We start from the raw sequence: 12,975 nt of genomic DNA on the forward strand, positions 1-12,975 counted from the left end.
AAAAAAAAACCAAACAAACAAGAAGAAAAAAACAACAACAACAAAAAACCCAAACAAAAGCAAAAAAACAAAAACAAAAACAAAACAACAACAACAACAACAACAACAAAAAAGCCCCCCAAAACAATCCACAACATATTTTGAGGATGCATCACCTATCTGTTTACTGTCTCTCTGATGAAGACAGCTGACAGAGCAAACAATGCTTCCTGGTCTACACCAGCATTCAGTAAATTGGATGAGCAGTGAAGTTCCAGCCAAGGCAGCAAACCAGCATCAGCTGCAGAATCTGCTAGGACACTAAGCTGCAGAGGCAAGCTATAATAAGAGTTATTAATTCTAACCATACCCCCAAAAGGACATCTGACACCACTACAAGACAAAAATCCTAAATTATAACATATACCCTCAAAAACTATCAGGAAACCAACTTAGTACCTTCTGCTGACCACAGCCAACTATAAAAGGCCCTACAGTTACTAGAGAACAAAAAATTCTGACTTGGTGCTTTCCTCAGAAACGAGCATCAGGACAGAACAAACACTGAATCCTCCTACTGCTGCAGAAAACAAAGAAAAAAGATGACAGAAGCCAACAGATTTACACAGCCAAAAGGTTCAAACGGTTTGTGTTGTACCATTTCACTTCCTACACATCCATAACCTAAGGACAGGTGAGCTTCCTTGGCCAAGGAGATCTTTTCTTTCCCATACTTCTAGCCTCAAAAGAAAATATATACATAAATAAATGACACAGAGGAAGAAAGCTGAGAGCTTGGGAGGCTTGAGGAAGCCTCATACAAAAACACAATGGTAAGACATCCTACTCAGCCTCATTTTCCTGGAGCACACACAAGGCAAAGAGAAATTACACTAACTCTTTTTGCTCCTACATGCATTTAAGGAGAACTGCAGGCTCCTAATTCACTCTCACTGGGGTCTACAACAGAATATTCCATAGACAAATTATGTAGTAACTGCAAACAGCCGTTGCATCAAAGATCTCTGATGCAAATGATGCTGATATAGTCTCAGTCTTCAGAATGACAAACTGTAAAGGGGAAAAACTTCTCAGATCCATATTCTCTGGACAGATATAACTTTGATCGCTATTTGATTAAACCAGAAAAACACACTATCCCCCCTCAAAAAAGTTTATGAAGCACAGATTATATCAGCACCATCCTAGGTACATTTCATTTTGTAGTCTAATAATGATTGAAGAACCCCTGTACAAAGCCTAGCCATCAGTACCTAGGCTCAGAGGAAAATGGACTGATATCATAAAATGTTTCTATTATCCATTTGTACTCTTTGTCCTAACTACCTTGGAAATGACCCAAACAAGGCATTTTGTTTTCAAATTTAGCATAAGTAGTTTTGTAAGTTATCAGAAGATAAATTGCTTGCTTTCAAAAAATAAAAAATTCTGGGCACTTCTCTTTCTACAGCTATCTCATATTGATCCTTGTTCTAAGGAAGTAAGTCAGGCAATATGCTAATAGAGCACTGCCACATACTCCAATGTGATTTAAGATGTGCTTCTACAAAAATTCCAGAAACCTCTTACACACCCCATGTTGGGTGCTCAGGATCCTTTCCCTGCTTTTCTACTTCAATATAAAAAAGCAATTTTGGCTGGAACATTCAGGCTTCTCCTCAAGTCTTCTATAGTACCAAAACACAGAACCGTGGAATCATTTAGGTTGGAAAAGACCTTTAAGATCAAGTCCAACCATAAACCTAACGCTGCCAAGTCCACCACTATTTGAACTTCAGGTAAATGGGTTAAATGCAGCTTGCTTGTACTTATCAGGTGTACTGCAGCCATCTCAGGTGTTCTGCTCACACTGAATACTACTGACTGTTGAAAACATCCACAACAAAAGGAGACAAATGCCCCATGTGGTTTAGTAAAATGAGGAAAGTATCCCCAAAAAGGTGATATGGCTTAAAACAAACAGAAATGGCTTTAAACTGAAAGAAGGTAAATTTAGATTAACTATTAGGAAAAACTATTCACTGTGAGAGCGGTGAGGCACTGGCACAGAGAAGTTGTGGCTGCCACACTTCTGGCAGTGTTCAATGCCAGGTTGAACAGGGAGGGCTTGGACCAACCTGGTCTAGTGGAAGGTGTCCCTTCGTGTAGCAGGGGGGTTGAACTAGATAATTTTTAAGGTCCCAACCCAAACTATTTTACGATTCTACGAAAATGAGTGGAAGATGCCACTCAGCAGTCTAAGTAATGTACTGCAAATAAGAAAAAAAAAAAAGTGCAAATAGCTAATCTTGACTGTTTACATAATCAATGCTATAACCATGGAGAGGTAGGTATCTATATATCTGTGACAGGTAGATATCACAATATCTGAGAGACTGAGTAACTAATAATTGTCGAGCCATAAAACAAGGGATGTAATTGTTAGTTACCTCCATGAGCATGGTTGGAGGATGCTACTCTAGAAATTCCCACTTAGAGTTTCAATGGGAATTCATCAAACGGAAGTTCATGAAGTGACACTCCAGTGTCTTCCTTTTTCAAACCAATCACAAACAGGGAAAAGAAACATCAGAGTAAAGGCCGCAGAAGGTCACGGTGCATATAACAGAGGTAATTACATAAATTGCTTTTTCTAAAATCTGTAAAAAAAAAAAAGATCAACAATCCAAGTAATTTCAAGCAGAAACTACGTTGACAGCAGGTTTTGAAAGGCAGCCCATCATTCACCCACAGCAAATGCTTCTACTAAACTGCACTTTGAGCCACAAGGTAAGCCCAACAGGAACTTCTGACAATGGGAGTGTGAACAGCAAAATCCACCTTCTCATAAGAAATAGTCTTCATACTTTCCAATACTCCACATTTTTTTTTCCTTAAATTTGGTTATTATGTATTGGAAAAATATTTATATTAATCAACTGATGAAAGCTATTTAGCACACCTGAAATGAAGGGAAAAAAAGAATTGTAAATTATGCCATCATTTAGTTTTAAATGTTCTTACATTCCAGAATTTTAAAGCACTAAGAATCATACTATTTAAAAATTTTAAGTAATTTCCACAGTTTATATATCATGTTCTATAAAGCAAATTGATTCCCTGTTTTTATTATAGTTACATTGTTTGTCATTTCACTTACCCATGCTTCGTGCCACATATCTCTTTTTCTTTTCCTTTGCCCTTCTCTTTTATTTTTTCTTTCTCTCTGCCTTTACGCCGCTCTCTTTCACGAGACCCGCTATGAGTTCTCCTATGACTGGATCTTTCACTACTTCGACTATAAGAACGTTGACGAGGTCTTGACCGTGATCTACACAAAATCCATAGTATTAAAATTTAGCAGTCATACATTTTTCACTGTCACTGTATGTTAGATTTGTAATATAGTCCAACTTTTTAAGCACATTTTCAAATCATTTAGTAATTTAATACTTTCAACAAAAACCTGCCAATTTCTCAAAAGAAAAGAGAAAAAGAAAGCATTGCTTCTACTTTGAAGGAAGAATGCAAAACAAATTAGACCACACTATGTAGCATTTACCCATTAACAAAGTAATTTGGTATTACCAAAGTAATCTTTGGAGCTATTGGAGAAGGAAAGGAGGGAAATTTTTTCTTGAACATTAACTTTTAAATTCTTAAGTTCTGATAAATTTAGTTCAGCAAATAATCAAAGAATTTACAGATGCTACTAAGTGCTTGCATTTACACATTAAATACTTTACTACGAATCACAATGTTCCAAACAAAAACCAGAAAAAACAGAAATAACATATCCAAACCCCTATATTTAGCTAGCAGAGCTGACACTTGCACACACCTTAATATCAAATTCAAATTTTAAACACCCTTTGCAGAAAACCTATAAATAGGCCAAGTAATTAAAGAATCTGCATGCAGGTACAAGGATTTGTGTGTGTATTCGGTTCTGGTTTACAAGTTCCTACACAGCTATAGGATACTCGGTTCTCCATCAAGTTATCTATTTCACTGTAATAAAGGTATGCTGTTACTGATATACTCAAATGAAAAAAGGTCAAGTATTACAATATTACTGTTTCTACATGCATTCAAAAAAACCCCTTTTAATTATTCCTTAATTTCCTTTAGATGGTTTTGTAAATTTTAATTCATGATTTATCATGCATCAATACATCTTTTCTATGGTACATGAGTAGCTATAGACCAGAAGTATTTAGGAAAACAGCAGTTCAAGTTTGCATTAGTTTCTGTTACAACGTACATCTTCACCAAAGTTCTGATGGCACCTCACTGAAAAGCTTCATTAAGTACTGAGAAATGGGAGGGCAGGAATAACATTTTTGAAAACAGTATAAAAAAATGTATTTAGCACCTCAAGAGTGCAAAACTACAACGGTCTTTAAAAGCAAAATCACGTATAGAAGATCACTCAATTTAAAAAGCATCAACTGTTTAATAAAACTCAACAATAGAACAGGCAAAAGAAAATACTACATCCAGATGAAGCCATAAATTACATTTATGAAGACTGGTGTTATTAAGCCTGGAATTTGTCCAGTGTACAGGGGTTAACATACCTATTCTTACCATTTAGCTTTTCAGACTAGTGCTAGGGGTCAGAACCTCAGTTTTACATTTCAGCAGACGGCATCAGTGACACATGATCTTTCCTATTATTGGTCAGACTATCAGCACTAATACAATAGATCAAATTACCACTTAAGTGCCAAATTATGCACTATAGAACATATTCTCTCTCAAAACGGATTTTATTATGTCATCACAAATTAAAAACCATCTATCCATTCTTTAGTCCTCAGGTATAGAAAGTTTTGACCTAAAAGAATATTCCAGATATTAGATTCTGGATATTTGGTTGGTAAAAAGACACTTTGTATCATGATAAGGCAGGCACAGATTTACAGACCACTGCCCTATGCCCTACGAACATTCACTGTTCAAAGGGAAGCATGATTTCTGAGAACTCTGCAGGTAAGACACAAAGTCAGAAACAGTAAAAAAACCCAACCAAACAAAAATCACCCCCCCCCAAAAAAATATCAACACCCCCCCCCAAAAAACCAACCAAACAAACAAAAAAAAAACCAAAAACCCCCGAAAACCAACAACCACCAAAACCCTTCAAGTAATACGATGCAAGGCCTTTCCTTAGTTAAGGGTGTAGTCATTCATACATAAATAACTTAAGAATCTAAGATATTTACTGCTAGGGAGCTTACTTTCAAGCTCAAATCTGAACTTGGTTTCACACCTACCTTTCGCAGGTGCAAATAATAGCAAATTCAGTTCAGATTAACTGGATGCTTAAACCCTAGATTTCTCTTTGTTCATATGTGTAAGTGGAACAAATAGTTGGTACAATTTACATACAGAAAAACAGCTTTGAAAAATTAAATGGAGACTTGTTGCATCAAATTGGTAATAATGTATTTACAACAGATTCGACAAACTTATAAACATTTTCCTTACAGAAACTGTTACTGTTCTTTCATTTGCAAGCTTTTGTATCCATAAAATTCATTAGCCATGGGTGATCCCTAATCAGTGTTTATCCTTTGGGTTATACAATTACAGACAATAATATAATAACAATAATATAGGCAATACAGCCTGTGTTCCATGTCCCAGTCACACAGGTGAGACAGGCAGATGACTATCAATGGGATATTACAGTGAAGACCTTTACAAAAATGTTGAGTTCTACTCCACAGAAGCCATCTGTGCAGGACACATTAGTTCAGTCAATCCTTCAATTACCAGAGCAGTTGATCTGGGCTGTAGATCAGTCCAGAGCACAGACGCAGACAATCCAGAACTGGCTTAATGCAGAGACAGCCTCAATTTGGTCAGACTTGTTATCTCAGATAACAAGTTTGCACACACAGAGTGGTCTTTGGGGTAGTTGGGGTGTGAAGTCCAGCTGCCTCCCTGGGCAGGCCCCCAGCCTAACCCAAACTCATGGCAAGGCTGGGTTTTAGGGGATCTACAGAGGGAACAGTGCAGAAAAAGAGTTGCAGAGTGGATCTAGTGTACTCTGCTGCACCTGACTCAACTTGCAGAGTCTCTTCTATCCATTTGCTCTCCAGTAGCTAAGCTATACAATAGGATTTATTTGCTCAGTACAGGACAGAGTGGTCAAGACAGGAGCACTGAGGGACAGAGAAGCACATCCTACTGCAGCCTCTTGACATAGCACCAGGTAAATATCAGCCACACTGACCAGTGAGGGATCCACGGAGACATAGCCTCACCTCATCCAAAGATGAGTTTTCCTGGATTTTCCATTATTGTACAAAGTTCTTCACAGAGATTTAATTTTTCATTATTTTCCCTTAATGCTGCAGAGCTACAGCCCTCCCAAATAAAACTAACTGCCTCCTAAACTCATTTTCTTTATATTTATTATAAACAGTATTCATAAAGCACAGATAAAGCAACGCAACTCCAGAAATAAAGATGTACCAGTCATGAATGAGATGTGAATATCATATAATTCATATAATTCAGATGAACCCCAGTCATGAAGAGAAGTGAATAAGGGAAACTGAGTTGGTGGAAAAAAAGAATAGTCTAACATGAATGCTCCCTTCAATCCCTGACTGCTGCTGAAACTTAGATTCTGTTAATCTGTTTCTAAACTGGGGTAGCCACTGTGTTTCCAATGTTGTACAGCAATGAACATTTTTGCAAAAGCTTATCTTGTATTAACATCTCATTCACGATCTATCAAAAGTCACAGTACTGGACAACTAGTAGAAAAGCCACCAGGCAACCACAACACACAGCTTTATTAACAAATTTAAACTGCATCTCAACTGTTTAAGTCTTCTGCTAATCTAAAGGGAAAAAAATCCTGAGGACTTCTGACACAAGAAGCAGCATGAAAATTTTAAAATATGTATTTGTTAAATAGTTAAGTAACGGCTTTGAATGAGTTAGAACGCATTATGTAGTTTTCCCACATTTTGATGGGCCAAAGGAAGCACAGAGACTAAATACTTTAAGGTAACAGACACAAGATGACAAAAAAACCCAAACTCTGCAATATAATTCTCTAGAACAATTTCACCTTACATGATAAAATAAGTTCTGCCTCCAATACTAAAACTGAACTGGAATTAACAGGAAGCGAGCAATAAACCATGTAAGAACTGCTCAGCTTAAGCAGGTCAGACCACAAGCTTCTGGATCTCTCTTACTGCGTGCACCCTTAAAGCTCTCTGTTCCCATGAAGTTGTACAGGCAATGATGATTAGCAACAATTGAAGCAAAAGCCACAATTATATATTAAGCAAATACTGCATCACTTCTAGAATGCATGAAACCATATCTCTTTAGGTTATGAAAATGTCCAACCACTGAAAGGTACAGGGACTCTGCAGGGCAAGTCTCACAGAGACGAGTGGGAGCCGCAAAACACTTCAGAAAATAAAAAGGCAATAGGCTTTGCCAATAGACAGGTAGGAATGGACTAACCCAAAGAATAACCAGAGAAAAGAAACTCTCTTTATATTTTGAAAGGTGTACCATGTAATCTTAAAGAGGAAAGAGAAGACAAGCAATTTAAACATGAGATCAAAAATGAAACTATTGATCTAGTAAAGTTTTGAAAACTTAAATGAAGCTTAACAGATTAGATTCATAGCAAAAAGGAAATAAATGCAATGCAATAGAATATACTGAGAGGCCAGAAATATGTATTTAGAAAGCAAGGAAATTATACAAAAACATATATAAAAAAAAAAAAAAAGGAAAAGCACAGTTTCTCAAAAAGAGAGCAAAAGGCTCTGCTGTGTTTGTACACAGGCTAGTATTCTTTAAGGGATTTCATTTATTGGTAAGCACTCCCAAAACAAACTGCCACTTAAATTCTCCCTCTTACAACTGCTCTAAGACCCCAGTATCTAAACCCTGCCTAATTTCCTCCAGTTCCGAGGGAAACTCCAACTTGTATTACATCCCAGGCTAGCTAAACCCACTTGTTAATGCAATTCAAGACTGATTCTGCAACACCAAGCACAGGCTTCAATAAACCAGATGACAAGAGGACTATTCAAAGAAAAAGCCACAATTCCCCACTTAGCTTGATATTGTTGAAAACTACCACCTAACAGTAAGTGACTGTGTGAACAGATACTATTCTGCAGACATCAGGACAGAATTAAGATGCTATTTAAAGTGATTCTGGAACGTTCTAAGCTTCAAGACTCTGACTTTGCAATCCAAATAGGTTTCTGTAACTTCTGTGCTATTTCTTCCTCTTCTCTTCCTTTTAAAGAGGTAACACTCAATCCCTAACATCCACTTTTCTGTGGCAACTGCAGAATTTGAACAATGAAACATCAGAAATCATGCTTTGACAACTCCAGGGAAGGCAGTTCCCACCTGGAACTGCCTGGAGCCTGGCTTAAGCACTTGGAAAAGCTGCAGTTATTGTCACAGAACTTAAATTTACAGTACAGTACCATACTAATAAGATAGTTGTCTTTTTTCTTTGTCTGTAAGCCCAAAATTCTAAAATATTAGTTTTAAGAACACTTTATGCAAACTTCCATAAAGACTATATTAAAATCAAAATAGGCTCTTGACAGTGGAAGATGATTTCATAAACTAAGAATTAAAGTATACTAAATTTGCTCCTCTGTTTCCACTTGTATCATGAATGAATTCACCTGTACATTACCATGAATTATTATTAAAATATCCTGTGATACATACAGAACGGGAAATAGATATAAGTTCATGAAATGGAGCTACAAGAAGTCATCTGTGCCAAGAATTCATCAGTAAAAAAGAACAAATGTCCACAGATCAAGCAATACAATAAAGATTTTTCTATTTTATCACTGTTGAAAAATAAAACCAATCCTAATTACTCATATTAAAGCAAGTCCTAAAGTATTCAAGTAATAGAACTACTAGAGGGGGAAAAAAAATACCAAGCTGGAGAGTAGACTGCCAGCATGCACACCCCCTTCCCCCAAATCAGTGCACACAAAACACCCACCCACCATGCCAAAGGTTAAGTCATTTAGTCAAGTTCAAAGATCTTCAAAGAGTTCTTAGATCCAGATAAGCCCATATGTTACCAAAATTCTGTGAAAAGCTATTACTTTCCAATCTGCTTTTCATGTCTAAGTTACAGAACACACAGATGCTTGGCATCACTCAGTCTCCCTAAATTCTCACACCAGATAATCAAGGCTCACCAATAACTTTCCTATCTAAAATCCTAAGAAATGTCTTTATTCCATCAACACTTAGTCCACTTGTAAAAATTGAAAGTATCCATAAAAGCCCATTCAGTTACTGCACAATAAGTGTTAATTTGCTAATTTCTTCACAGGTAATCAATTAAAATGTAAAATATTGGATAAAATTAGTTGCACTAAATTTAACAGCTGCTCCATAAGCATAATTAGTTTCACAAGGGCCATATGTATTCTGAACAGAGACAGAGTTGAAACAAATAAGCGGATTTTAAAACAAGTTTGAGGAAATCTGCATTTAATTAGCAGGTGGGCACTACAACTGCATAATGTTTTTATACATTTATATTTATGAAGTGACAGAAGATCTAAAGGCTTTTTAAAATGGCGTTTATTGTTTGAATGGGAACTGTTTTGCTGCATGCTAAAGTGATTTAAATCCTTATAGCTCTGCTTTGAAAAAATCATAAATGGTGAAAGAAAACATGTGGAAAACTGTAAAACTAGAAAGAATTTGCGACAAAAAGCAGATACACATACCATAACCAAAAGGAAACTACACTTAATTAAATGTACACTACATCTGGAATATCAGCCTAATAAAACGTGAAACTATTAATTTTCATTGTTCTAAAGGAAATGAGGTCAGTGTCGTTTAGTATTTCCCCAATTATATTGCATTAAAGCATTGAGCTGTATCTTATAGGTACAATCTAATCTTTTCAAAACACTACAATTTGAAAAGAGTCACTGAGATTGACTTTTTGAAATGGAAAGAGGAATTAGAGCACAAACCCAAGACAGCTCAGTGGAAAGCAAGCGCTCTTTCAGCGAAGGTAAACTAAGCTATTCCATTGGCAAACAGCAACCACCATTCAAAGCAAAGTTTCTGAGATGTCAAGTTCTTCCCTGGCATTCTTCTAAGTATCTCATGGCTGATATGATCCTTATTAGATTATTATTAGCTCAAGAGCTGCAAACAAAACCCAAATTATTCATGCCTCTTTAATAATTTAGCAATAACTCAAAAGTCTGGAAAAGAACAATGAAACACAACTGCACTGCATCAAACCTGGATATTCATATTGGTAATAAAGACACAGAGCAAGCACACAACTAACTGCAGCAAAACGACATGTTCTCTTTCAAAGCATATTAAGAAAAATTGTTTAACTCAACTTCACCACCAGGAAAAAAGAGCATGGTACAAGTTCTTGGGGAAGGTAAAATAATTTCAAGCATCAACTGCCATGGTTCAGAGTGCATAAATTATTAATTCTATATATATCTTTAATGTGAATATGGCTACCTCTATAAAACATTTAAGGTCACTATTATGCACGCATTTGAGGAAGTTAAATATAGATAATATGTATGATAACATGTCTTGTTTATTTATTGTTAAATGCAAGGTGAGTGAAAATGAAACTAGGCAGCAGCAGAGTCAGCCTTTAAGTCTGAAATTACACTGGGCCTTAGAGGATAAAGACGCTGTTTCAAGTCAGCAGTTTAGACAGTTGGTAAGTGACCAAATAGAGGATATTAAAGATAGTAATATTATGATCCATATTGCCAGTGAAAAATCAAGATGAGATACAAACAGTAAGCAATCAAGAACCCTGTTTGTAGAACTGAGAAAACAGATTTGCCAGATACAGGCATCAACTTAGTTCAGCAATAAACAATCCTCAACCATTAAATTACATTAATTACACAATCAAACAATTGAAGAAATAATAGTCAAAATTCCAGCAAGCTGTAATTAAAAAAAAAAAATAGTTACAGAAAACTTGGCATGAACAGTGCATAAATGCCGCTTGACAGAAGAACAGATGGACAAGACACTACTTTAAGTTTGTTTATTCCCAAACAGTCTGTTTGTTACAACTCTAGGTCTCCCGACTACTACCGTCTGGTCTACCCCTCCTCACTTTGAAAGTTCAAAGTGCTGCCTTTGCCACAACACCTTGACTAGCCTACAGACTGCCTACAGCAGTTGAAAGACAAGTTCCAGGGCCGATGACAGTGTTATCTCCGGTTCAGCATGCCCATATCACCACAAAGGTGCTGGAAAACCTAGAGGAGATCCATACCTCAGTGAAAAAGAACCAACTCCAGAAACAGATAAAATTTACTTAAATTGAACTTTTGTGTCAGCAGTCCTTTGCTCAGAGACTTGCTTCTCGTGGAAATCAAGCAGAACTACTTGCCTAAGGAATACAAGACTGAAGAGAAGCTGCCTATGACCCTACCAGCTGCAGGAGCACTTCAACAAAAGCCTAAACTCAGAAAACAAAAACCAGAAAACAGACCAGAAATATAAATCATAGATTAAACAGCTCTTATTCAAGCCTGGAGAGAAGCCATTTGTTTTTTGTTGATGTGCTTTTACAAAATGGCTAATGAAGCTAGTTACACTAACTATAACTTGCTTCCTTCATTAAATGGCTCACTTGAGGAACAATTCCTTGAATGCAGAAGTGTGATCTGCTTGGAAGGCCAGATGCATATTACAGATACATGAGTACATAAACTAACTGCACTTTTATTAGATACATATTATTTTTGCATTTGGCACAGAAAACTATATATACATATACATACTATTCTTCAACAGGCTTTTTTTATGCAGAGGCAGGACTGCAGGAGCAGCTGTGGCCAAAGTAAGTGTAATGAAGTGTGCTGACTGGGATTTGGGAAGGGAGAACAGCTGTGTGAACAGCTCCCACTGATCTACTGGAATTGCAAACTGCTCAACTTAGTGGGGGCAGGAGGAGATTCTCTCCCCACTTTATTCCTTTAGCTTAAGCAGAGGTCACTAATTGCCCTAGATACAACTGGTCCAAAGGAGCTGAGGATCTTTGGCTTCACCCTTATCGGGGCAGTAGAAGAAACATGTTGCATCATTCAGTTCTTTTGTTAATCTATATGAAGGATCTGAATTGCCTCTTTGCTAAGATTTCACCTCAAATTAAGATCACCAGTGTAAGAACACATCTGTTTTTACATTATATTAACTCCTCTTGAGTCTTTCTTAAAGGCTGCCTCAAAACAAGACTTATTTTCTAACCCCATATTCATGTAGCCATCTTGTGACTGAGCAGAAAAAGCCAGAATTCTAATAGCCTTTAGGTAATAAAATGACAAAGAAACAGAAGTTAGTACGCTGTCTTGGCTATTAAATAAACCAAGAAAAAAGCCACCTCTCCAATTCCCCATCATTCATTTCTGATTCAAAGCAGTTCTAGCAGTTTTGAAATTCTAGAGTTCAAGCACAAAACCACATACACCTACATAAATGTATGCAATACCCAGCTGCATGTATACTATATGTAAACTTCCGTATAAGCCCAAAGTTAAAAAGTGAAATAATTATTATTTCAGTATTGCTAACAAAACAAAACAAGCTCAAATGAGTTAAGGCTATCCAGCTTGTCTTCCACTCATACAAGAGCTACTCAACTGCAAGGAGAGGCAAAAGCAAAAGTTTAGTGTGCCACACTATAAAGATACCAGCAAGAAGGATTCCTTCCTCTCCTAACCAAATTCCAGAACTGCACTGTTAAGGTCAAAGAAAAAGCAACCAGGACTAAAAAAAAAAAAAAAAAAAAAGGAAGAAACAGGCTGTATGAAACTATGAAACTTCTGTTCCTTTGAATTGTATAATCCTGTAAGAAAGACATTCTGTATCTTTTTTACATTACTTTTAATAAAAATAATGGGAAAACTTGACTTCTACATGAACGAATAAGGTAACATTCTA

The 12,975-nt window shown here is 36.5% G+C and overlaps 1 protein-coding gene across 1 annotated transcript in view; it reads right to left on the reverse strand.

The window, feature by feature from the left end:
- Positions 1 to 12,975, reverse strand: part of RSRC1 (arginine and serine rich coiled-coil 1) — a gene marked incomplete at its 3' end in the record, with an annotated part of 170,644 nt that overhangs the window by 132,949 nt on the left and 24,720 nt on the right. Inside the window, exon 4 of the mRNA XM_080623604.1 lies at positions 3,140 to 3,310. Within this exon, the coding sequence (XP_080479730.1) occupies positions 3,140 to 3,310 (171 nt within the window). The remainder of the gene's footprint in view (positions 1 to 3,139; positions 3,311 to 12,975) is intronic.

The sequence above is a fragment of the Psittacula echo genome (assembly GCF_963264785.1).
Source record: "Psittacula echo genome assembly, chromosome: 7".
NCBI classification, from domain to species: domain Eukaryota; kingdom Metazoa; phylum Chordata; class Aves; order Psittaciformes; family Psittacidae; genus Psittacula; species Psittacula echo.